The sequence below is a fragment of the Camarhynchus parvulus genome, chromosome 5 (genome assembly GCF_901933205.1).
Source record: "Camarhynchus parvulus chromosome 5, STF_HiC, whole genome shotgun sequence".
NCBI lineage: Eukaryota > Metazoa > Chordata > Aves > Passeriformes > Thraupidae > Camarhynchus > Camarhynchus parvulus.
In genome coordinates, this window is record NC_044575.1 from 41,358,844 (window position 1) to 41,385,283 (window position 26,440).

At 38.9% G+C, this 26,440-nt stretch overlaps 1 protein-coding gene across 2 annotated transcripts; it reads right to left on the reverse strand.

Moving 5' to 3' along the window:
• Nucleotides 1-9,369: 9,369 nt before the first annotated feature.
• Nucleotides 9,370-25,540, reverse strand: DIO2 (iodothyronine deiodinase 2). Of its 2 annotated transcripts, none has more exons than XM_030950105.1 (2): nt 25,319-25,540; nt 9,370-14,485 (listed from the first exon to the last, which is right to left on the reverse strand). In XM_030950105.1, the coding sequence occupies exons 1-2, from the start codon at nt 25,538-25,540 to the stop codon at nt 13,868-13,870; spliced, it is 840 nt and encodes a 279-aa protein (XP_030805965.1). In that variant the 3' UTR covers nt 9,370-13,867. The 2 variants fall into 2 exon arrangements, with proteins under 2 accessions (XP_030805965.1, XP_030805966.1); XM_030950106.1 differs by having other exon boundaries at nt 13,913-14,485.
• Nucleotides 25,541-26,440: the final 900 nt, after the last annotated feature.

The following is a 26,440-nucleotide window of genomic DNA, read 5'->3' on the forward strand; positions in this document are numbered from 1 at the left end:
AGCAGCAGTACTTTTTTCCCCTGTATGTGAACACAGGTTCTGACAGCACCATTTGTTTTTAAGCCATAGGCTATATACTTGGTAAGTCATTGGCAAATCGATGCAGTATTTCGCTAAGTTTGGGTTAGAGTTATGTCATTTCCTCTGGATCTGACCCTTTTTCCACACAGCTCAGCACGTGCCACCCAGGCAGCACTCACCACTGCTTGTCAGCAGTTGTCCTCTGACCACCTGCTGCAGAAGGGCAGCAAGAGCCAGTCCGTGCCCCGGCTTCACATGAAGGCCCAGAGTGCCAGGACTGCAGCTGTAACAAGCAGGGCTGAGCCCCTGCCTGGCAAGAGCTGGGCAAATGCAAGGAAGAAAAAGAGATTTGCGCAAACTTTGAATACTTTGAAAGAGAGTGGGGAAATACCACTCCTCTTGTGCAAGCTTAGCAGAAATTCAGCAGTGCCCAGGGTCACCGAGGCCTGCCTGGCAATAGTCTCCAGACATGTGTTAGAGGATCTCTAGTGCAATACCAATTCAGAGAGCACGGTTCCAACTGCTGGGCCACTGATCATCTGACATCCTGCAGCTGCCCAGTTTTTCAGAAAAAAAACAAACTCTTAGAAAAATGCCCATGGATCAGAAAGCTGCTTAAACAACAGGGCCTACCTGTGCCTTTTTTGTGAAAGGTAGAGATCCATAATTACATAAATGCATAAAGACCTGTCCAGGAATAACGTCAGGCCTGGAAGAATAAGAACTGAAATAGAAACTATGTGGTGCTGCAAGAAAAAAATATTTTTAAACAGTCATCCAAAAGAACAGCTACATTTCCCTTGCTTCCTTGAGTATTACTGAAGAGGTGATGGAAAGATTCTCATCTTTTATGGAAATAAGTCCAAAAATCTGAATTCTTATTGTAACTGTTACCAGTATCAACTAACACTGTACAAGTAACTTCCACAGCATAACAAGATATTCAGTGAGTATTTAGTATACATTGTTCTCTGAATTACCAGTTTCCTTCAAAGACCTACAGAGGCAACTTTAACACATATTTTTTTACAGAAGATAGACCACAAAACGTCAGCTTGGATGCATCCCAAGCAAAAAACCCCTCAACTATATTTGCAAGTATCTATTTCCAAAAGACCAAGACAGAATGTTGGCTATTGATCTTCCCACCTGGGATCTTCAAAATCTTACAACTACTCTAAAACTTATTTATATGTAAGTGATTTTTAAAATAGATTTTTGGACTACTCAGTGTGGTCTAAGGTTTAAAGGAAAGGGCTGAGAAACAGGAAACGTGGGAGAATTGGGTTGGATGAAAGCCTGGATAAAGGCCTTTGGTTTGTTTGCATGATTCTTAGTTAATAACAAGGGAGATTGGGTGTCTCAGAAAATTCAAAAAAGGGAAAAAAACCTTTATCCAACAGAAAAAAAAATCAAACCAAGAACATTCATATGAAGGTAATTGAACTTGTAAATACTAATGGAAAATAGTTATGTGTCTCATCACTTAGAACTGGAATGGAGAGAGACCTAGAAATTGTTCTCCAGAGAATTCTCTCTAGAATCAGAGAATCTTAGAATGTTAAGTGTTGTAAGAGACTACAGAGATCATCTAGTCCCAAATGCCCCTGCCATGGGGAGTGACACCTCCTACTAGATCTAACACAGCCTTGAACATTGGCAGGGTTGGGGCATCCACAACCTCCCTGGGCAGCCTGTTTCAGTGCCTCATAGTAAAGATTTTCTTCCTAACAGTAGCCTAGATATCCCCTCTTTCAGTTTGCACCCATTGCTCCTTGTCCTATCACTACAGTTCCTGACAAAGAGTCCCTCTCCATCTTCCCTGTAGGTCCCTTCAGTTACTGAAATGCTGCTATGAGGTCTGTATGCAACCTTCTGTTTTTCCAGGGTGAACAGCCCCAAATTTCTCAGCCTGTCTTCACAGGAGAAGTGCTCCAGTCCTCTTACCACCTTTGTGACACTCCTCTGGACTTGCTCCAACAGGTCCATGTTCTTCCTACTGAAGGCACCAGAATTCTATGCAGCACTTTGCAGGGGGGCTCTCCCAAGAGCAGAGTGGAGGAGCAGAATCACCTCTGTCATCCTGCTGGCCACGCCTCTTTTGACGCAGCCCAGGACTGGTTTGGCTTTCCAGGCTGCGAGCCCACACTGATGGTCACGCTGAGTTTTTTGTCAACCATCATCCCAAAGCCTTTTTCCACAGGCTTGCTCTCAGTCACTTCTCTGCCCAGCCTGTAGGTTTGTCTGGGATTGCCGTCACCCAGTTGCCGGACCTTGCACTTTGCACTGTTGAACTTCATGAAGTTTGCATCTGCCCACCTCTGAAGCATGTCAAGGTCCCTCTGGATGGCACCCCTTCCCTCCAATGTGTCAACTGCACCACTCACCTTGGTGCTGTCAGCAAACTTCAGCCCCTGAGGGACACCACTTGTCTTTGGTCTCTACATATAGAAGGAGCCATTGACCACAAGTCTTTGTGTGAGGCTAGCCAACCAGTTCTTCATCCATCATGTTGTCCTGAGTCACTTTGCAACAGGATGCCCTAGAAGGGTTGGACCTGTGACTGCAGCAGTGTTGGAAGAATATGAACAAAAATCAATCAGCTGAGTGTTCTTGTCCTCTCACTGATACCAAGCAATGACAAAAAAAAAAAGCTGTACAAAATCCTTTTAATATACTATGGAAATAGTAAAAACAGTTCTTTTACTGTTTTCCCAACCCTGGTCTTCTATGTGAGATAGGTATATAAGGTCTAATGTGTTTTGTACTGGTTAACCTACTTCGGGCATGTTTAGATATTGTTTTGTGGGTGCATGTGGGCACAAAGGTCTGATCTTTTGACAAATGCTTGGAGAGCTGCCCACTATAAAGGCAATGATTTTTTTTAAAGTAGATACTCCAAAGATTCAGGAGTCTGCAGGAGTATGACATTCAGTTATTTAAGACAAAGAAAGGACTATTTTTTTTAAACATTTTTACACTGCTGATACCAAGGCTGTCTCTCTTCTTTGGTCCTGTCTCATGCTTACCTTCGTCCTAAACTGCAGACCAGCATAAACTCCAAGTGGTTGAAGGCAAGAACAAGGCAAGTAAAGCTATGATATTTTGATGACTGCTGCCAGTAAAATTCATTTCTTTTATGCTTTTTTCTTATGTTTGCTCTGAATATTATGTCTGTGCTCACACTTTCAATTAAATTTAAAACTTGTTTAAAGGTTCAGACAAATTTTTTGCAAAAATAGTAAAAATAATCAAATTGTTTACATCCCACTGAAATGCAATTATTTAATGCTAGATTACTCATCATGTTAGTATTGTTGATGAATCACTAAAATATTGTTGCTTAAACTCCAGACTTTCTATTGATATATAGTTAAACTTTATTATAATGTCAGATGAGTTTTCTGAAAATTTTGTTTTACAGGTAACTTGTCTTAACTTTGTTACAATTATCTAAATTTTTTCTTGTCTGAAATGTCAGTGTACAATGTCCTCCTTAAAGATTAGACTTTGAGCGTCTTGAGTGTAAAAACACATTTCTCAAAATATGTTCAGTTAGGGTAACAATCATGTGAGGCTGTAGGCTTGCTGTATACCGTTGGAGCTAGAGTTCATGGATTCTCATGAAGGAGATATTCACTTCCAGGATTTTCCTTTCTTTTACTCATTCCTTCATATTCTGGAAAATCTTCCCATTTAGGGATGCAGGCAGAACATAGAAGAGAGGAAAAAAGTTAGTTTCAGCAAGATTCTACAGAAATAACTAGAGAGATAGTCATAATGAAAGTTTGGCTGGCCATAGGGTTGCTTTCACCCATGGTAAGAAAAATCTTCTGAAAATAGACACACACTATGTGGCACACATTTTCCTTTAACAGGTTCTGGCTTCCTATGGAATACTTCCTTTAAAAGAGTCATCCTCCATGTTCATCCTTAGGATTAGAAAACAGATAAAGTCCTAGCCTGTGGAAAGTACTATTACAGTTTCCATTATGTGCTTGCTTTCTCGGAAAAAAAATGCTCATCTACAGGTATTCAACAGCTTACATGAATGTTATTTTTCCTGAAGATTTCTACTTCAGAGGTTTTATATACAACATATAGGGTGAAAAACATCACTCATGCTTGGTATGGCCATCTCCTATTTGAGTGTGATCATGTCTTCTTTTTTTTACCATGGGAAAAATACCAGTCTGTGTGTCTCTGTGTGGATGTATCTCTATTCTTTACCACATTCTGAAATAGCAATGTAAAATGTCTTGACATTTTCCACCAAAAAAAAAAGGCAATAACAAAAAACCCAACAACTTTGGAAAGACTTCACGGTTGGAATGTTTCTGGGGAAAAAGAATTCACAGAAGATTATGTTTCAAAAGAGAGTGATGAATAATGGAAAGTATGAACTGTGAAGTCTTATTATATCAGTTGTATTTAGGTTAACCACATTTAATTTTTTTAAGCCCATAAATGCTTAAGAAATTTTAATCACATGATGGACTTATTTGTAAACTTACATACTGCCCTGAAGGAGACACTGATTGTTGCATTCTGTTCTGACTCATGTGCATCTCTGGTTCAGGCTGCCAGGAGTCAGAAAACAAGCTAAGTAGTATGTTGTAACTAAATTTCAGATAGAGTTATCCTCAGGACACTCCACTGCATTTCTTTTAACATAGTAAGATGTGAAAAATAAAGAGAGGCTGATATAAAACAGTCTTTAAGTTTGAAATTTAGCACTTTTTTCTTTCATTCTGTTAAAAGTAAAAATTACATTGCTTAAGTACACTTACACACTTAATAGGAATATCCTTTATTTTTGTTGTCCACTATATTTAAAATAGGTATTTCAGCAAATGTACACAAAAATCTTTAAGATAGTACGTGAAAGCCCTTTTCCTTAATAAAAATACTACAATTATCTCTGAATTTTCCTTCAAAATTCAAGTATCACAAACTTTACACAACAGTTCTTGTTCTCCAAATATCAGAAGTAAACCTGCATGCATGCTACATCTTGATAACAGCTATAATTTTTTTTCAAATTTAGTTTTTTATTGCATGTCAGTGAAAGCGTAAGTCTACAGTAAACTTGAAGCCACATTAAAGTATTGCCATCTGTTTTTTCTTCTATTAGCAAGACAAAGAGGTTTAAGATACTTTTAATTAGAGCATGATCAGTGATTAAATATATCATGAGTGACAACATACGGTAGTAGTCACAAATAAAAAAATAGTTACTTGGGTTCCTATTTATCTGTCAAGGGAACTGGTTAATCTGCTGATCATAAATGAATGTCAGATGTCATCTAATGGCTTTTTAATAGAAGGAAGCTTGACAAAATACTGGCAGATGGTATTCTGGGTAATGATCCAGACTGCAGTAATCTCAGTAATGACTTATCTGTTTACCTGGCCCCAAACAAAGAAAGGAGGAGAAGAGAGGGGCCACAAAAAGATCCAAGTAGCCTGGGCTGCTTTGACATTGTAAATGTTCAAATCACTGAAGCAGCACAGTCACTTCTGTAGTGGGAGAAAACATGAAATTGATTCAAACAGTACAAATGCAACAGGAAGACCTTCCTCCTCCACAGTCAGTTTGGGAATGGAAACTTACCTAGTTCTCATGGACTTTTTTTTCCTGTTGTTTGCTCTGAAGTGGTCAGTTGAGGGGAAATTCTGTCCTTTAAAGAAAAACATCTCATCTCACCACTGGGCCACCCCAGCAGGATTTTTCTCAAGGAGTGATGATCCACTCCAAAACAGAGGCACTAACATTAAGGAATGCTTTAGAAGTCACACAGGACTGCTGAAAATCTTCCTTTTGCCTCACATTGACATGGATCAAGATACAGGACAATGATTATTTTTCTGCTTCCCTTAACAACTCACAGAAAAATCTCTAAGCAGCAATCATGAACTTTAATGAGTATCTCCTGACTTTGTCACAGTTACAGTTTCTGAAACCTGAAAAAAATACTTATGTCTTGTGAAATTCCTTTTCAGATACTGAAAGTTCCATTGAAGTTAGAATTTGATGTTCTAAGTAAATACAAGTGGAAGCCTCATGAAGATTTTCATACATAACTAAACATATATTAAGAAAACTCCTGCAAACATTAAGTAGTAAGTCCCGTTGGAATCTGCTGAACTTTTCTTCTCCCAGCATCACCTACTGTATACTTCCACTGCTGAAAATTATGCTGGGAAATTTGTTGACCTGTTGACTTGGAGATATCCATCCCAATAAAATACAAGACGACCTGAACTTCAGCTCAGCACCAGTGTCACACAGAGTAAATTAAGAGGGCACTACAATCTACTGAGGAGGAGCTGGGTGTGATACTGGACTGTTTGCCACAGTATTGGACAAAAGAGAAGCAGCACTATACTGAGGTATACAGATGTTTGTGACAGGCAGGAGAAATATCCTGAGAAAATAGCTCTTATGTTTACATGCGCTTTCAGTCAGGCATCCAGCCTAGCTGTTATCAAATTAGCCTGTAGTAGAGATGTACTTCTGTTTTTCAGGTGCTTCGAGGAGCACAGGTGACAAAGTTGTGTTATTTTCCATTAGGTGTGTTCAGACTTTATGCAAACTACTGCGGACAGTTTTAGCACTGCTGTTCAACCCACCTGTGAAGATCTGCAAGGATCACTTAAGAGACAATTTCTGCAGCTAGCAAAATTCTGCTGCTCCTTCCATGGCAGCATCAGCTACAAGATTTCCTTTTTCACGAAGCAAGTGATTTTCATTTCCAAGTATAGTCTACCAATTTCTGATTTGGAAGGATTGTTCTAATTTCCTGTGAATCTCTGAGAAAACCTCAGAAAGATTTGTCTCATAAGACATCTGCTGAGGTCTAATGTATGGGAGTCACTGTGCTCAGACCCCCACTCTGTGTGAGGCTGGAGCATTGTTGTGAGTTTTCACAAAAGGTTGGCAGACACAGGGAAATAAAAACTCTGGTAGCTGGGGCTGAGCTGAAAACCTGTATGTTCACTCCCAGTCTGCATAAAGCTATTTTATGTTCTTCTAATCTGTCCAGAAAGCCAGTTTAACTCTGCAGGCTGGCATAGAAAAACATATGTTTGAGAACAAGCCCATGTGAAGATGATGTGCACTGAGAATACAGAGATACACAGAACAAAATATTGTACTCTGCCATATCTCACTTGACCTTCTGACAACAGACATCCTGACATCATACTTGAAATGAAGACCTCAGCTATTCTGTAGCCTTCAGTAAACCCCACAAAACCAAAGACAGAATTGGGGGAAACATCACTGGTGATATCACAGGTTCAAGAAATATGGGAAATCAGGTGCAGGAAGGATATGAGGAAAAAGAATAGGGTCAAAGGACATCAAAACCTAATCAATGCCTAAAGATAAGACTTTTAAGAAAGTTTCCCCTCCTATTACCTGCACACCTAACCAATACCTAAGTCACAATCTTTTCTACGGAAAACAAAAATATACATATTGAAAACATGGCGAATACTGATTTAAAAAGATCATTTTTCCTGCCTGCTACTTCTTTAATATTGTATAACAGACACTTAGAGACAACTAAAACTTTTTTAAATATTCATATGTTTCATATATATGACCTATATTGGATTCTCTTTCTCTAGCCAAGTCACATAACAAGGCTTAAAAATCCTTAGGCCTTAAGGATTTGAACAGGATGCCCATTCAATGTGTGTCCATTTCACATTAGCCCTCCAGGACACATTTAAGCTCATTGATTCCCTAATGTGAGCATAAGAAGTACACAGGCATATACAGTGAGTTGGCATGTCTGTAATCAGTGTTTTTAACCAAGATTTGGGTCCTTTGTTTGAAGACGATATTAGGGAAGGGTTTTTTATGTCTCAGAAATCCTCTGTTAGAAAGTAAGATCTTGAGCAGTAGTCAATCATCTTGAGATACAGCTCCATAGATAACCTGTTTTCTTTTTAGTTTGTTTCTACCACAGATATCACTATTTCAGAAAAAAAAAAAAAAAAAAACCAAACAAAACACTCTCACAAATATTTAGGAGTATCCAGAGTCTAATTTTTGTTAACAAGCTATTTATTCATGTTCCTATTTTCTAATAAAACTGTTATTTCATCACATCTTTCTTCATCTGATTTACACAGCTGTGAAATAAGAAGCAAGACTTGAAGGGTACTTTTGTTTCTTCCAGAGTGCTGAGTGTTGTCATCTTATTTCAAAAGTTCCATACCTCCTCAGTGATTTCTCATAGGCAGAGCACTGACTCCTTCTTCACACCACAACCAACAAACTCCAACTCTCCTCTCACCCAGCTAACCTGCTCTTTTGTAGCACTTGTCTTATTGGACACAGCTGTGGCCTATTAAGGGCAGGCCTGTTCCTAATCTTTGGTGATTAGTACAGGTGCAACTCCTCAGGTGTGAGACTACCTTCTGCTCTATCTTTATTTTCTTACATTCTATCCGCCCACAACTGAGTACCTCCTAATAGCAACAGTTGATATAATGGTTATAATCACTGAACACCAGACTGCAGGAAAATTCTCTTGACTCAAAATTCTCCTTTCAGTACTTTTGGGGGTTATTTTTGTGATGCAAGCTAGATAATCTAGAGGGAGATATTTGTTTGTATCAAGGGCTATAAAGTATACCATAATGAATAATTCTGTTTGGGGTACTGGGATATAACCTTTTTCATGGTCTTCCTTTTGCAGATTTTTTTTGTTCTTTCTCACCTATATTCAGACCAGTTTTTAGATGCAGGGCCCTATAAAACCTACTGTAACAAAAGATGACAAAGAAGAGGGAATTTCTAAAATACAATTAAATCACAAAGTGAGTTTGTTAAGAAGTTGCTGCACATTTTCAGTTTTTTTTTCTTGTAGCAGCTATTCAGCTGTGGTTTTAATTTGCTTTTTTATCTTTTGCCTGTACATTGAAATGGGAGTGGTGTTTATAGCTCATGCATTCATAACAAATTTGCCTAGGTTTCATGTGCTGTATACAGCTTGGCATGCTTTCTTCAAGCACTTCTGTTTTTTGAACGCTACAATTCTGTGCAGACTCAACTACTGTCCTTGTAGGTCTCTGTTTCCATCCCCTTTACCTTTCTTAAAAGCTGAGAGTAGTCAGATAGTAAATTAGCTCCACCACTTATAAGGAACTTTGCTTGCATTGCTTAAGATCTAATCAGGGTGGCACAACCTTTTGTATTAAATATAGGTCTAAGTTTCCTTGGTCAAATGTCAAGATTCCACTGTGTATTAGCAATCAGAATAAAACACAGAAGAGGTATATTTTCCATTATCATTTATTATAATACAAGAAAAACAAATCTAGAAAGCACATTTCATGGAGCACCATATTGTAACAAAATTTTGCTGGCTCTCCTGCAGTGTATTTCTGACATTTAAACAATGACACACACATAGTACACAAAGGCACCTACACCACGGGGATCTTACTGACAGGCCCAAAGAGACTCCTCTTTCAAATACAGCCACTCTGAGGTGCACAGGGCAAAGCCAGTGTGAGGGCATCTGAAAGCTAACTGAGTTAATCACTCTTTTGTTAGCCATCTTCATGAGCACACAAGCCTCCCCTGTCTCACCCCAATCCGTCTTCACTGAAGACTCCCAAGCTGGGCCCAACTGATTATGGATTTGTCACAGACATGGTGTCGGATTGTACAAAACTGGCCAATATTCCCTACCTGACTCCTCTTATTGCTTTGGTTATAGTACTGAATGAAAGTCTTAAACTTAAATCTATACTCCACATCACAGAAAAGCCACTTTTACACATGCAGAAACATAACTTCCCTCCGCACACACCTGGATTCATAGCACAAATACCTTTTTGAGAAGTGTTGTAGGTTTCCCCACCAAGATCACCTTCCTAAAAACCACTGTATTTTGTTTTTCAGAGTGTTTAGACAGACGTTCAACAACATATTTCATATATATTTTCTTATTTTTAATTGACGGGGCATGTTTCCCTGCTGCCTCAAATTTATGTCATTGTCTACACAAGGAAAGAGCAAAATGCTATAGTTCCTCATCTGCACAAAATGTTTTACATTCCTTTTATACAGTGCTAAATACAGATGCTAAGCACAGAACAATGTAGAATGATAGCCCAGAATTGCTTTACATTACTCAAAATGAAAAATACTGGAAGTTTCCCATACTAATGTTGAGACACAGTATTGGGGCCTCTATTATATACAGTAGCCTCCCAGAATGCTTTCAGAGCTGTTGCTCAACATGTATGTCACACTGGAGCACCTCAAGTAATATGGTATAGTGCCCTGACACAATGAGAAAGAGACAGAAGCAAATCCAGTCTCACAGCAGACTAGACAAGGCTAGAAAAGTAGTAAAATCTCTACCTGGGCCCAAAACAACTGTTACAACAATTTTGGATATGTGACATATGGCCACTTTTATTATCAATTGGGGATGACATTTCATTTAAACCTTTTCAATAAAATGTTTTAATTTTGTAAAATAAAAAAAAGTCATTATGTCTGCCTCCTAGAAAATACTTTTCCTTTTTTTTTCATTTATGCCCATTTTATTTTGAAGAAAGCCCTGCTTTCTGACCAGAAGTTTCTGGGGAAACCCAAGATTTTGCAAAATATATTTCTGTCTTGATAATCAGTGAGGCTGGAATATCTTTAAATTTTAGGCAGGACAGTCGTACATGTTGCCAAGAAAAAATGAAGTTATTGTGCATTTTTACTTTTGGAAAATCAATGTGTTTTTCCCTTTTACAGGAGCCAATTTTATAATTCCTGTATACTATGTGATGAAGAGGCATCTATGAATTACAAAACAAAATAATGGAAAAAGGAGAGAATGGACTTGAAAAGTAATTGTAACTTTAGATATGCAAATGGTATTAACAAACTGAATTACTAATTCCGACTCTTTTCTCTGAACTAAAGGTATGTTTCAGCAGCTGTGTTAAACATTTGGCTAGCATTTCCCATATAAACAGTTCAGACTTGAACAGTATAATGAGGAAAAGAAGAAAAGATTTACTAGCTTAAGTTTTACAAAGGCTATGGAGTTGCTCTGCATTAAAAAAGTTTCAGCTGACTGAAGAATAGGATATAATAAGGAAAAGATGCTGTGCTGGGTATATCAATACAGATTTTCACTTGCATTAATGTCTACATCTTTACTCACCCGAGTAAAAGGAGAGTGTGGCAAAAACAGAAGAGATTCAAAGACAAGGAAAGAGTATGAATCTGTATAAGAATATGAGTTATTGTTTGTCTTAAACAAACAAAATGTATGCAAATTTCTATATAGATTATATAATGACCAATGTAGAGAAGAAAAATTGGGATCGTTTATGTTTAGTGGTTTAGCATATAACAGCAAGAGATGAGAATGACATTGAAAAGCAGCCTATTTAAATATGAAAGAAAAAAATCTGTTTTCATTTGGTTTTCTTTGAACTCAAAAGATTTTTTTTTTAATTTTAGTAATCCCCACCTCAGAAAGTATTTAAATCTTAATACCCAGAATCAGCCTCTCATGAGGGATGATGAGACATCAACAGTCACTTCAGATGAGGCAAAAACAATATGGGCTAAAGCTAATAAAAATTCTCTAAGTTAAAAATTATTGCACCTTCCCCTGAAGCATCTGATACAGTCAGAGGTAGGACACTGGATTAAATAAACCATGTAGTTTGGCTCTGTTACTGTTTCTATGATAACAGGTTTTTAAAATTCAGTTATATATCCCAGTTAGTCATGAAGATCTGTAACAATCTTCTGCATTGAGCGATGATTTACAGTAACATTAATGAATGGTAGGACAGGATAATGATTATTAGTGGTCTTAGACATCATTTATACGTGCACACACATATATATACACACATATAAAAATGTATTATATACATGTGGCTGCATATATAAATGCACACACAGAGAGACACAGGCCTTCTGAGAAGTGGGGCTCACTAGGAGATCTCACAGCTACTCTTTACACCCTTCTTCAGTGCACATTACCAACTGTGTAAGTGCATGTGTATCTATGTCTAACAGTGTGGAGGAAAATGTGAGAAGAATGGGAAGCATGAACCTGAGTACAGGAGAAATTACCCATGTTACTGTCATTATTTCAGATCTGTGCTTGAAAACACATTTCCGAATTCCTCCTACATTGGCTAAGTTGACCAACAGCCAAGCTAGAAGAAATACACAATAGTAATGGGCATTGTGAAAATTAAAACATTTATGTATTTTCCATTCTTTCCTGTATCAGCATCAACACGTTATATTCCTGATGATGGACAGGATGAGAAACTAAGAACTAATTTGATTTTTGCCACTTATTTTATCTGTTTCATGTTTCTGCCAAAGATGAGAGAAAACTTGGATAGTCCATCTCCATATGGGTTTTCATTTATCAGCTCTAATAGGTTAGCTCATTGTAAATCTGCCTCTTCATCAAGCTTGATTAAATAATTTTAGTTTTAGAAATACCTAAACTTAATGTGTACTCTAAGTTCACAGTATCTCTTTCGACATAACAATCATATGAATTCATATGAAAATTCTGCTATCTTTTACACTTACATTAATTCAAATATTTGTCCTCCCTGTTTCTCTTCTGGGAAGATTTTCAAGAACATGAGCAAAACAGACTATCAGCTCATCCAGTAGCAGAACTGCAGCCAATCAAGGCTGCAAACAACTTAACTTTCAGGTTAACATAGATATAAACAAGGTTCAGGTATCTAAGAAAGGCAGCATGACTACATTTAACAGGGAAAGCGACAGGATAGGTTTCCATTTCAATGAGGTAAAATTGTGCATAAGTTCTCCTGTCCCCAAAATATACCTGCAAGGTCACATTGAAAAAAAAAAGAGAGAAATAAGTTATTTTTTTTAAAGCAAAAAGTGAAATTACCTTTAATCCTATTGCTAGACAGAAAGAGGTGGAGGTGGGTAAAGAAACAGAGATGAAAACCAGAGAACATTGATAAATGTGTGTTGTCAGCTCTCAGAACCAAGGGTTTGGTTGATATCAGCTGAGATTTGTCTCATGATGCATGCTCTAGATGATTCTCAATGTTGTGTTATAATTACTCCAGGTATTTCAGTTTTCAGATGGTAATGGGCTTATTTGATCACCTTTGTCTTTTTGGTCCAACTCCATAGATTTTAACACCTTTCTCAGCAGGCACAGGCCTGCACACTGGATACATACATGCAAGGTAGCATTACATAGTTAATATGCTGTGCAGAGGTGTCCACAGAGAGTACAAATACCAGCAGACAAAGGTTCATCTTGCTCTGAGCAGCCAGTCTGCCTGTGCCAGCCTGCATGTGGTTCCTGAAGTCTCTGAACTATAAATGTTCTACCAAGGTAGGAAAATCACCACACTGCACTGCATTTGTATGCAAAGCAATGGCAAAACCCCTGCTCCTCTCCGGTTCCTTGCATTGGCCACAGGGGGTAAAGAAGCATTTCTGATGAAATATACAGCATTGCCTTTCCATGGAATGCCTTCCAAGCAGAAACGCTTTCTGTGCCTCACCCCAGGACTGGGGCTTCTGGGAAACAGGTCTTACCTAACACCCTACCTGCTTGCCAGCAGCACCTTTTTGGAGAAGCCTGTTCACCTCTTCTGTCCCATAGCAAGAGCAGGAGTGCGATTTTTTTTTCACTTGACAATGTTTTTGTGGAGCTAGATTTTTGTTTTATTTTCTTTTCCTAGTTAATATTCACTTGACATTGTTATCAAATGTGTTCTCCTGCAATCTTCTGAAAGATTTTATTCAAACTAGCATATGTTTTCTTTTTTTCCCTTTTGCATCACCTTAAAGGGACACATCAGTTGACCTAACTCGCGTGGAGAATGGATTTCATCTTTTGCTGAAGTTTTGCTCCAGCCAAAGCCGGACCTCTTGAAGGTTGTAGAAAAAGGGGCCTTTGCCCCCCAGGTAGGCAATTTTTTGTCTCTGCACAATGCATACTCGCTCAAATGAAACCCCGTAGGCCACATTGGCATTGTTGTCCATGCAGTCAGCCACCACTTGGCACTGAGGTGGCAAGGAAAAGTGCTCTAGGAGCTGGTGAGCAGCTGCACATCTCTCTTCCTGGCTTTTGTGTTTCTTAACTTCGAATGAAAAGGGAGAGATTCCAGGTGCAGCCCAGCCATCTGATGGGTGAGCTTCATCGATGTAGACCAACAGAAAGTCAGCCACACCAGAGAACTCCTCCACCAGCTTGCTGAAGGCTGACAGCTGGCTTGTGAACGGGGGTCAGGTAGCTGAGCCAAAGTTGACCACCAGTGGCCGCTCTGAGTTGGCAAAATCCAGAAGGTGGCATTTGGTTCCGCATTTGCCACCAACATTCGTCCAGCTGCCACTGCTGTCGTCACTGCCCTTGGCTATGTGGATTACACTGGAGTTTGGGGCTTCTCCTCCCAGTTTGACCTGATGGCAGAACAAATTAAAACATGGCAAGTTAGTGTGACTTGCTTGGGCAGTATCCTTATGAATACTTTCTTCAAAGAGTCACTTGTTCAGAGTACACCTAACAAGTCACATGGGAGCAGAGCAAATCATCAAAAGCAGCACCTCCAAAACAGTCATCTTGTCCACCTGCGCTCACAGTTCAGGAAAATGTGGCATTTCTGACAAATATGCTACTTCATTAAGGTTAGAAAATTTGATAAGAGGTCTGTCCTGTCCACTATGTACTTGGTCCTGTCCACCCTTATGTATTTGGAGACTTTGCTTTCAGACAGACTACCTCAAATTTCTTCTAACTTTCCTCTGCAACACATGGGGTTTTTTCTCCACTGGCATTTTCCATTAGTTCTCTCCACTTGGTTCACATCATCCTTGAAGCTGACTATTCAAAACTTCAACAGTATTTTCACTAATTTTTAGTATAATCAGACAACTACTTTGGATAATGAAGTAGCTCACAGACTACACCTGTTTATATATTTTAGATCTTTGCTTTTTATGAGACACCATGATTGTTTTGGAAAAACAGTAGCCTGTTGATTAGAGATTAGCTAGTAAAGTGTTACAAAACCTAGGTCTCTTTTCAGCCCACAGACTACAGTTCAAGCCATTTTTCCAATTCTCAAAAATCATTCTGCATTATATTCCTGATTTTCACAACACACACAGTGCCTCTCAATTTTGAGAGATTTGCAGCTTAATGTATTCTCTTTCATCCTGCAGTCCAAGAATGAAAATACTCAGGAGTACCAAACACAAGAGATCTCTGCAAATGCCCACTTAATATATACACTGCTTTGACCAGTGAATCATTCAAGATTGTGCTCTCTAAAATTTTTCTAACCCCTTTGTGGTAATTTCATCAGTGACTGAGTGACACATTTCCTTCTACTGCAATGTTTCTGTACAAGATAACTGGGGGAAAAAATCCAGCAGGAAAAGGGGAAAGTTTATATCATGGCTGAAGTAAGATGAGGTGAAAATTAACCGTTCTCAGCTCCAACTCCAGATCTAATTCAGACTCAGCAGTCAGTGGTGGAAAGGTCATTTTGCTTGACCATTTCTGTTTGCATGTCTACAGAACAAAAGACAGAATAAAAGCAACTCACAGGAGGCAATCACAGAATAAGGTGGAGCCTGCAGAGGTCTCAAAGATCCTTAGCTGATAACTACTATACAAGCACTAAACATTATTGCATAATGCAATTAATTTTTAATGAGCTCTGCCTCAGAAATTCCTATTCCTCAGTCTTTAACATCAGCCTCTAGTACAGCAATGCAATGATCCTTTTGTATTTTCCTGACTCTTTCTTTCTCTGTCCACTGACTATTTGATTAAGTTCAGAATTGTTGCTTTGAAGGAAACACACAAGGCCAAAGTCTTTAACATTTTATGTATTTTTTTCTGAAGCTACACTGCAATTAAGTCTACAGATGAGAACTGCGTAAAGACTGAATAAATAACTCATTTTTGGTGCACTTCTATTTTACATTGCATTATTGGGTATCAGATGCAATACAGGAGTTAGATGCAGTAAGAAGCTGAGTCAACAGCTGAATACTGAACTCATGCAGTTGCTGCTGAACACAGATCCAAAGGCAAGTAGATTGCTGATACTGGATCCTCCATTTCTCCCTCAGAAACCTGACTATCTTGAACAAAACTGCAGTTAGTCATGGCTCTGCACTATTTCATCAGAATAACAACAGAAGCAAGAGTCTAATCAAAGAAAAGTTTGTAAGGCGCAGCCATTAATGCTTCCAGATTTTACAGCTATATTAGAATGTCTCAGCATGTTGGCACACGATTAGGAGCATTATTCTGACCCTTTTTGATAGGGCAAATTGAAACACAACCATGCTACCATTCTCACCCAGAGATCAGCAAGGAAGAGAACCACAGAAGAAACATGGCCTGAGACCCACAAATCTCACCAGGCCAAGTATGTGGCGATCATGCCACTGGAAGCAGAGGACATGCAGCTGCAGCAGTCAAGAGAAACAAGGATGCTCTGGAAAAGCAAAGGCACTTTTGGCCCCATCCCTGTAAACCTTCATCTGCAGCATTGCTCTCTGCTAGAGCACTGGTAATAGTTTTAAAAAAAGCTTTGTGCTTCGCCTTTGAAAACAGCTTGAAACAGCTGAGTTTAGGACCTGATGTATGAGTGTACTGTCCACTGAACTCAAAGAAAGAAAATAACTATATCCCAATTTCTGAGAAGAAATTATCTGTCTGGAGAGGCAGGCTCAGCAACTCAGGCTCTTGCATCTAAGAAGTAGCATTAAGCATCTTACAGCATTTTAAGGCTACCTGCACCTGAGCACGTAGTCTTCTGTTCAACTGTTGATCATTTCTCTCTTCCATTCTGTGATGTAAGCTAGATAAAGCAGGAGTAAGGTAAAAGGCTGCTCTTGAACAAAGAAATACACAGGTCAAGATCATGTGGCGTCCATATAATCACCCTGAGAGCTGCATTCAATCCAGAAGCCAATTAAACAATTCAGCAATTTGTGATAAATTGATGACTACCAAAAGAAGGGACATCTCAAGAAACACAACACATGCATATCTACAAAAACACTAGATCCCTCTTCACCTAGAAAGCTTAACTGTTCCTGAACTACCATACACTTTTTCAGAGATAGCTTGCTGAAAATGTGGCTTTTGGGCAAAGCCTGACGTGTAAGTATTTGTACTTCACCCAACACCCTGGATGAATAGTGGGCCTCAGTATTTAAAAGTGTTTTCTCATCCAGTCAAAGAAAAGAAGCAATGACATGTAATTTATCTCAAAAATCACAATTAAACAACACAATTAATTTCTTGTATTCGCTGTCACTCTTCGAAGGAGAAGAACAATAAAGGTAAAAAGAAGCACCTATAAGTCAGGAAGGAACAGAGCTGCGGAGGACCAGAGAAACATCTGAACAGTTGCTTCTACTTACTCCTCAGGTTTTATTTTAACAAAATATCATGACTGAAAATATCTAGCCACCACTCTTGAACTGGGAAACCACAGTTTGCTTCTTGATCGTTTTAAGCAGAAAGAGAGGCTATATATAACAAAACAACTTCCAACAGACACCAACATGGGAATGCCCTTCAAGCCCTATTTAACATTGACACCAAAGATGACAATATATTTTCTGTTCGTCAACAATGCAAGTTTGCATTCTGCCTCTCATACTTCTTATGGACTATAAAAATAGATGGAGTTAGGAAACAAAGTACAAAGAAGCCTTTATCCATCTATACAACACCTTACAGTAGTTTCTCTTCATTTCCCACAGCCATGAAGGAAGTCTCATGGCCGCAGGTTACCTATAATTTTAATTTTTGTTTCTAGGAGTGCTTGTGTTGGGTTTTTCCCCTTAATGAGACATCCTTGCCAAGCAGGCATTCACGAGGCATTTTCTGCTCTTGTAGAGAAGTAATTAGGTCGGTGCCTTGTTCCATGCCAGTGTCAGGCACTCCAAAAAGCAGCCCTGCCCAGTCGTTAATGCTTAAACATAAGCAGCAGCGGCAGATCCACTAATTGGTGTTGATGAAGCCCTGACGTTCCCAAGGGACTGTTTATTTCACCAGACTCTGAACCGATTGACACAGGATGACAATATCATCCTTGCTGATCATCTGCATTGTAGGCCTTGGCCATCTTCTTTGTTGTTATTTATTGAAAGAAAAAATAGCTCTTGGAAAAGAAAATCAACGCAATGAGAAAACAAACAAAAACACTCATGTATTCAGCCAAACTGCTTTTGAAATCCTACACAAAGGCAGGCAAAATATTAATTCTGAGAAACAAACCAGCAGAATTCTCCTCACACACAATCCAGCATTTCCATAATCACGTACTTTTGTGCGTGAATATTTGGCCATTTGTTGCCAGCCTTCTGAATGAGGCGGCAACTGAGCAGCACGCAGGCATCCCCTCCCACACAGTCTGCTTGGGACACGCAAGGTAGGCCAACCAAATCTGCCTGAGCCAGTCCTGCCATCAGCAGGAGCAGGCAGCTACACCAAAGCAGTGACTCGCATCATTTGTGAGAATTTTGTGTTTGCCTGACAGCCTGTTCTCAGTCTGCGTGCAAAGCGAAAAGGGAACAAGATTGCTGATGTTTTAGCTCACAGCCTGCAAAATGAAGGAGACTTAGGAGCAGGAGAGAAAGCCCTATTCATAAACTGCAGGCTAGAAATAGCACATACTGCTAAGTTTTTAGTACATTTTCCATAAGAACTAGGTAAAGCCCCACAGACAAAACATTGTCTCCTCATTTGCCTTTTCTTTTTTCCTGTTTTGCTTTTCAGTATAACCTTCCAGGGATCCTGTGCACTGGAATACAGCTTAAATGTCCTGCATTAGGGATTTTCATACAGTTTGGCAGACTCATCAGGTTGTGTCAACCCCCTTAAAAAAATAGGTGCTGCCAGACAATTAACAGCTTGTGATATTAGTCATTTGAATACAGACATGTTGTGTTTGGGACTGGAGTACAATGATTGTTAATGAACTGAATCCCTGCAGCCTTTAACATTTTTTAAAAATTCTCTGCCTTGATTTGATCCCATTCAGCTAGGTAGCTTCATCTAAATCATAATTTTACTCTGGTTGGCAAATTCTACAAACTATTATTTTTGTTTTCCTTATTTCGTGACCCAGAGTTGTGCAGTTGACAAAAATCACAGAAGACCCTTGTCTGGAGTAGAGTAAGGGTGCAGAAGTTCTTCATTTGTCTTGGGAATGTGGCAACTTGAATTACTCAAATTGGAGAGCAGAGACTAGAAATGGCTCAGGCTTTCCCAGAGTCTTTCATTTAGGATCAGGTATGTGGAGCTGATGAAGAGAAGTGGGAGGCAAACAAACCAGGCACAGTCCAGATAAAAATAACTAGTCAAATGCTACTCTCTCCATTTAAAAGCCACCAGTCCCACAAATGAGTATGCATGGCACAAGGAAAGCATAAAGGAGCCTTTTGCCTTGTGCTCTTACAGTTAATTTTAGTTGCTGTGATTGAGGAGCCAAGAGCAAGCTTCTTAAGGGCTTTATGTTTCCCTCAAGATGAGAGCATGGCCAACTACACCCTGGCCACAAGGATCTAACTTCATGTGACAGAGGCCTTCACCAGATTTTGTTACTCAGCACCTGAAGGGAATTTGATATTAATTTGGATGACAGTTTGCCATTCTTTTTTTAATTTTTTTTGTTTACTCAGCTTTATGAGTATGAATACACAGTGGTGGTTTAGACAGAGAGGTAGAGCCAGCACTCAAGAACCATGTAGGATCCTCTTCTTGAATAGTGCCCACTAGCTAATTTTTTGTGTCTATGACAGCAAAATGGGTTTTCACAGAGCTTTGACAACAAGGATAGCACTCCTTACAGTAATTTTTTCACACATAAAATGGAGCAGTGCAAAGAGGTGTGGAAGAATTGAATGTAGATCTGAAAAATGAAATGGGATAGGAGCCCATGTGAGATAAAACTCCTCATATTCCTTTTCCTACTCTTTGTCTGTTTTGAATGTTTGAACTCTTAAGTTCCATAGGACCAGCTGTCTGCTCCTTTTGTTGGGACACTGCCTAGTACAATGGGTGTCTGGCCTAGGTTGGTCCTCAGACACAACTACAACAAACATGATTATATATTAGTAATAATAAGAAACTTTTAATAATAATTATAATTTCAAGACCAAATCCTGTTGAATTTACATTCCCAACTTTGCAGGAGAAGTTTTAATTGTGGTTTGCTTCAGTTTTGTTTTTCTCACTTCTTTCAAGATTGTTTTCATTTGCAAATGTCAATGAAAACAATTCTGGTAAAGTTGAACTTTGTAAAGCCAATAAAATATTTTTAATACCACACAATGTCTAGTTCTACACTCTGAAATTATACAACAGACTTTCTTTCACAGATTCCCTTTATCATTGTCAAATGCAGGGAGAGAGACTTCTTTACCTTGCAAGACAAAATAAATACAAATAGTAAGTATGAACCTTGTGTCTTTTTTTCAACCTTTAAAACATTTCCCCAAAAAGCAAAGAGTTACTGGACAGCCAAAGAGCAGATAGAGGACCATGCTTTTATATTACTTTCACATATATCTTTGTGATGATGTTGCTCAGCATGCATTTAACATGTAAGGTTTGGGAGTGTTTTGCTTTGCATTCTGATTTATTTTAGATTGTCTACCTACCAGGCAGGAAAAATCAGCCAAAGGTAATTTAACTGCCTGTGTGAAAACCCAGGAAAATCTCACTGGGTGTTTACTGAACCACTCTACTTGCTGCTACATCCAGAGCTGGGTCTACGCCATGAGCCTGGGATCCTGTGCCAGCCGTTCCCCTGTGCTGGGACCGTCATGCCAGAGCTTGCTGCTGGCCCATTCTAGAGACAGTAAAAAGCCGTACAAGTACACACACACCCACCACCATCTATCACTGGAGTTACCAGCATCCCTCTGAGGCCCATGACGCACACCACACACATCTCTGTGTGTGTGCTTGTGCACGTTGCCCCCATAGGTACACCACAGCATTCCTGAATACTGGGCTGCTGCAGGGAGAGGCCGTTCAGGTCTTCCCTACAGCTACTCTACACTGAGGAGGAGAAGAGGGATGATTTCCTCAAGGATATCATTAAAGCCTTCTACTAGAGACCATGAATGGCAGCTCTGCCTTGCTGAAACACAGAGTCATATCTAGCACTGGAAAAGCTTCCAGCAGAAGGGCTCACCACTGGGTAGGGCATCTCTAATGGGTACAACCACTTCTTAACCTATTTTAAAAGCATTTTAAGATAACAATTTCTCACCTTTGGTATCTTAGATTCATCCCACTACTAAATAAAGCACAGAACTTAGCAGGTAAAAAAAAGCTTTTAAATTCTTTTTTCAAAACTTCTCCAGCTTTTTCTTTGGATTTTTGCAGATGTGTGATACATTCAGTATACATGCTTTAAGCTGGAACAAATACCTCCCTGGCGTTTGTAGAAATGGCCTATGTAAGTCATGGATACACTAACACCCTCCCAAAAAGTAATGGGTTTTCACTCTCATCAATAGCTGTGACTGCATTCATAGCTGTATGTATGTGTACATACACACATATATATATTTGTATACACATAGGGAGAAATGAGAGGGACTGACTCCTGGAAGTGTATGCTTACATATGTGTACTTTTTCCTATTTATACATAAATGAATATATATATATAGAGGTAGAGAGGTATATATAGATCTTTATACAGGCAAACATATAAAATTGTAAATATCTACACACACATACATATATAAATATAATATTTAGAACATTTGCACTCTTTCAATTACAGAAAGTTAATCCAACTTGACTACGAGCTCTGGTCATCTCTGTTATGATGATTAGTTTGGTCCTAAAGACTCCCTTGTAATGTAAGACACACTTGCCTCTTGGAAAATAATAGGAGCATGGTCTATAAATCACAAAGCCGGTGCAGTGTAGACAATATCAACACTGAGTCTGACAGATATTGAACTCAGAGCTAAGGAGGTAAAAAGAAATATATTATTCATTAGTAATATTTACATTAAAAATCAAAAGAAACAAAAAAAACAATTATTTTGATTCCAGTAGGACTTTAAAATGTGGAGAAAACCAGTCATATCGAATGTTCCAATAGAAAAGAACACTGAATATACTCTACATACAATACAACAAACTTTGCATTGTTTTCCCACTGATGATGTTAAAATCTTCAACTGTTGCTAGGTAATCTTGCCTATGAAATAATTGCCCTCACCAAAAAATCTTGAGCAATAATAATTAATAACAACAAAAAGCCAAAAAAAGTTGACATTTGGATGAGATATTAATAAGGTTTTCTAGACAATAAGAAAGTAAATCAGAAGAGCTTCTTTGAAATATACTCTAACAATTACAAGACCATATCTTCTACACAATAGCCTTGGAAAAAAAAGAATTCTGGGACAATGCATGCTTTTGAGGCAAAGGTACTTTCTTGTAATAAGTTTACCTTAATTCAGAATGTAGTGTCTACCTACAGTGTTTTTCTGGAATAGCTTCCCATAAATTTTTCTTTGAATAGAAATTCTACAACAAGTAAAAGTAATTTTGTGAAAAACATTATGAAATGTACTCAGGAAGACTTCTGTGTAAGTGACACAAAACACAGTAAAACTAAGCACAGTTACTTCTTTGATCCAGTCTCCTGCTAACTGGCATTCTGGCTCTGGTTATCTCAGACATCTGCAATTCTGTTATTCTGCATGAAAAATGGTGATTTTCTCATAAATTCTGCTCAGTGGAATGAGTTTAAGTACCTTTTAAAGTCATTTGCTAATACCTGGCTTCAGCTGGTAAATTGGAGCAACAAGCAATCATGGGTATGTTATCAGCTATGTTTTGCCATGCTGTATAGTACCCTGATTCCATAAGATTTTATTTTCTCACTTATTATCTCAGAGTAAGATATCACAACAGGGTAATTCTATTCAGGATTTAGAAAGGGTGATTTAAGGAAAAATTTGCCTTGTAGGACATTCTTTGATATATTTCACTCTTTCTCATGCTTTTTAAAATATGTTACAAAGCAGGATATGTTTCAATCTTTTTCAAATCTACTAGTACAACTTTCAGATGAGACTTTTTTTCCTATTTCTTCCTTACAGAAGCAGCAAAAGATTCTCATCTATTGTGGAGGTGATGAGTCTTCTTCCAATATTGCTCCTCAGTTTACTTTGTCCCCTTTACAATTTGATTTTTATATCTAACTATCTTTCTGTGACAATCGAGAGTTTCCAATGATATTCTGTCCTTGTGGCCCATAATTTTATTAAGCAAAATAGTCTTTCCATGAATTGTTGGTCAATTCATTTTGTGTTAAGCATAGCTACTATGAATGGACTTTTTCCTCTTTTTGGAACAAGGTGATAAAATTTGGTTGTGTTTATATGCATTTTTCTGCTGAGTTCATTGAGGCACAGAGTTTATTCTTGGAACCTTATGGCCTGATCGACCTGAACAACACAGGTGATTTAATCATGATAAGGGAGAGAATAAAATTACCAAAGTTCAAGGTATGAGTTTCACTGCCAACACCAAAAATAGCAGAGTCACCATACCTGTCACTCCCATGGTTAACATCATGATACTGAAAGGCAAAGCATGACTTTGGAGACTACAGAAAGGCATGCAATATCTTAATTTTAAATAATTGTGTGCCATCTAAGCAAAAAGAGATTGAAAGTATCTCATGGATATAAGGTCTCCTATAGCTTCACAAATTCTCCAGACCCCAGGCCACATAATAGGTTGCAAATATGGGAACTCAAAACTTGACTGTTGAAGAGTTGTGCTACCAACTTCTACTGGAGCCTTGACCAAGTCATGTGTTAACTGTCCTGCCTTGCCTGTAAAATGGGAACAATTGTGTTCAGTGACCCATTTAACAAGGCCACTGTAAAATGTACTTACTTAATGTCTATGAAGACAATAAAAACAAAGACAAGAAGGGCTAAGAGAATAGTGGGCTTCATTCAGCATTATTTTATTTGGGTAGCCAGCTGGATGATTCCTGGGTTGCAGTAAGAGGTTGACCCATTTGGCAAAAGCTAAAGTTATTTATATTTGTCTTACACTGAAAATTAATGTCCCCATGGCTTAAGTTTCAGGCAAAGCAGATGGTATTCCATATCACAAAGCCAGCAAACACCAGCATCACCAGCTCTTCACATTTTTAGATAAGAGCAAATACAAAGGCTATTGTAGAGGTGTGAAAGCAAATTGGGGGGAAGGCAATACAAAAAGAAGTATTTCAGAAGAGTATCATTTGGACAGGACCCCTGTGACATCACATGGAGTATGTCAAATTAGATGGTCTAAATAAGACAACAAATTAACAGACTAAGCACTGTTTTGAGCCACAGAGCTCTGAATCCAGTTCTACTTACTAACTGGGTGGTCTGTGCAAGAAATTTCATGGTTTTGGGTTCACCTTTTCAATCTATAAAAGGGAATTCCAGCTACCCCATGAGACCTGGGCAGTACCACTGGGTAATGTTTGTAAGAAATCTTAAAAGGAAAAGAAAAGTACATGTTGCATAACTGTTACTAGCTTTATTAACTTAAATCACCAGGCAGCTGTCCGACAGCTAGTCAAGTTCATTTTTAGTCTCTGACATGTCCTTCTGTCACTGCTTTCATGAAGGAAAAAGGTGCACAGTTTTACTTGGATACCTCCTCCAATATAAAAGTTAACATATGAGTAATAGAAAATGCCAGTGTGATGACAATGGTTCATTTCTATATTTTACTCTAGGTAAATTATATTTTACTCTAGTTACACAGCTAACGTCTATCTATGTAGAGCTCTATCTGAAGATGCAGTCTTTTTATAATATCTGAGGCTCTCACATGGCAATAATAAACTACAGCTGTGAAAACACCTAGAGCATTTTACAATTACTCTTAAACGAAGACCTTGAAATACTTCAAAAACATGCAGATTATTATTCATGCTCTTGGGGAAACTGAGGCACGCCTAAACTAAGAGACATGGCTAAGGCTGCACAGAGAGCTAGCAGAGGGATTCAGCAGCTCCAGAATTTCACGAATCCTTAACCCCGACTTACAAATCCCACTCCTTTCAGTTTATACTTCTCCACCAGACTTTACATGAGCTAGGTGATAGTTTGCACCCCCCAGTCATTCCCTCCCCTTCCCCGCTGCCAAGCGGGATGCTGATCCGAGCCGAGCCGCCCTGGCCCCGCTGTCCCGGTCCCCGGGGCTCCTCACCTGCTTGTAGGCGTCCAGGAGGAAGCTGTTCCAGACGCAGCGCAGCCCCTCCGAGGTCAGCATCCTCCGCCACTCACCGCGCCCAGACTTGGAGCGGCTCAGGAACAGAACCATGTGCTTCAGGAGAATCACAGAGTCATAGAGCGCGAGAAAGAGGCAATTGGAGAAAAAGACCGGCAAGATCTGAAGCGTGATCAACAAATCCACACTTAGCAGACCCATCTTCCTCGCTGCTTCTCCTCAGCCGGATACCTTCAGCTGGCTTTATTGCTCTGTACCCTCATTTAAAAGAGTAAAGCAAAAGGCATTTCAAAAGCCTCATTACCCCTTTCACAACTGCTCTATTTAAAATAAGCAGAGATAGTTAAGTATGAGCAGGCTGGTTAAAACCATAACTGCACGGTATTCATTCAAATGCAAGCTGCTTAATTTTCAGAAATTTAGATGTTAACAAAAAAATCTAAAATCTTCTCTTAACCAGGAGACCTGATTTTGCTGAAGAGAGAGGCAGCTGTTTTTCCAGTTCCCTGCAGTTACAAAATTTAAGCTGAGACTGTTAATTGTTAACTTTCCTGCACTATCCCATTGTTTCTCGGATATTTAAGCACTGAACAAACCTCTCATTTCTGTGTCAGTAAAGCTAGCTACTAGGTGCAACAATACTTGAAAAAATAAAAGGTTTATGAACATAAACTTTCTGTTCCTTCCTCCCTGCTTCCCTCCCTCTCTTTCCCTCTCAGCCTCCCCCGTCCCCCCTCCTACTCGGCGTCTCTGTATTCCTGCCTTCCTCCTCTCGCACTCTCTCTTTGCTATCTGCCTATGGTGCAAAGTGCTCTCCCCTCTGGAGTCCTAGCTTGCTTCCCTGAAGCCTTTTATACATTCCCTAGCTAATTGCTGCAATAGAGAAATGAAACCCTAATCTTAGTAAAGATCTTGACGTCAATGTAAAAGAGGGCTTTACTTTGGCCAGGACTGCAGTGAATAGAAAAAATGAAATTCTCAAAACTTTTTTTTTTCCCCTTAAGAGAGAGGAGAAAAAAAGAGAGACAGAGAGCAAGGGTGGAACTTTGCTTTGCTTTGAAAAGGAGAAAGAAAAAAACCAATATGTTTCTGAATGTTCTT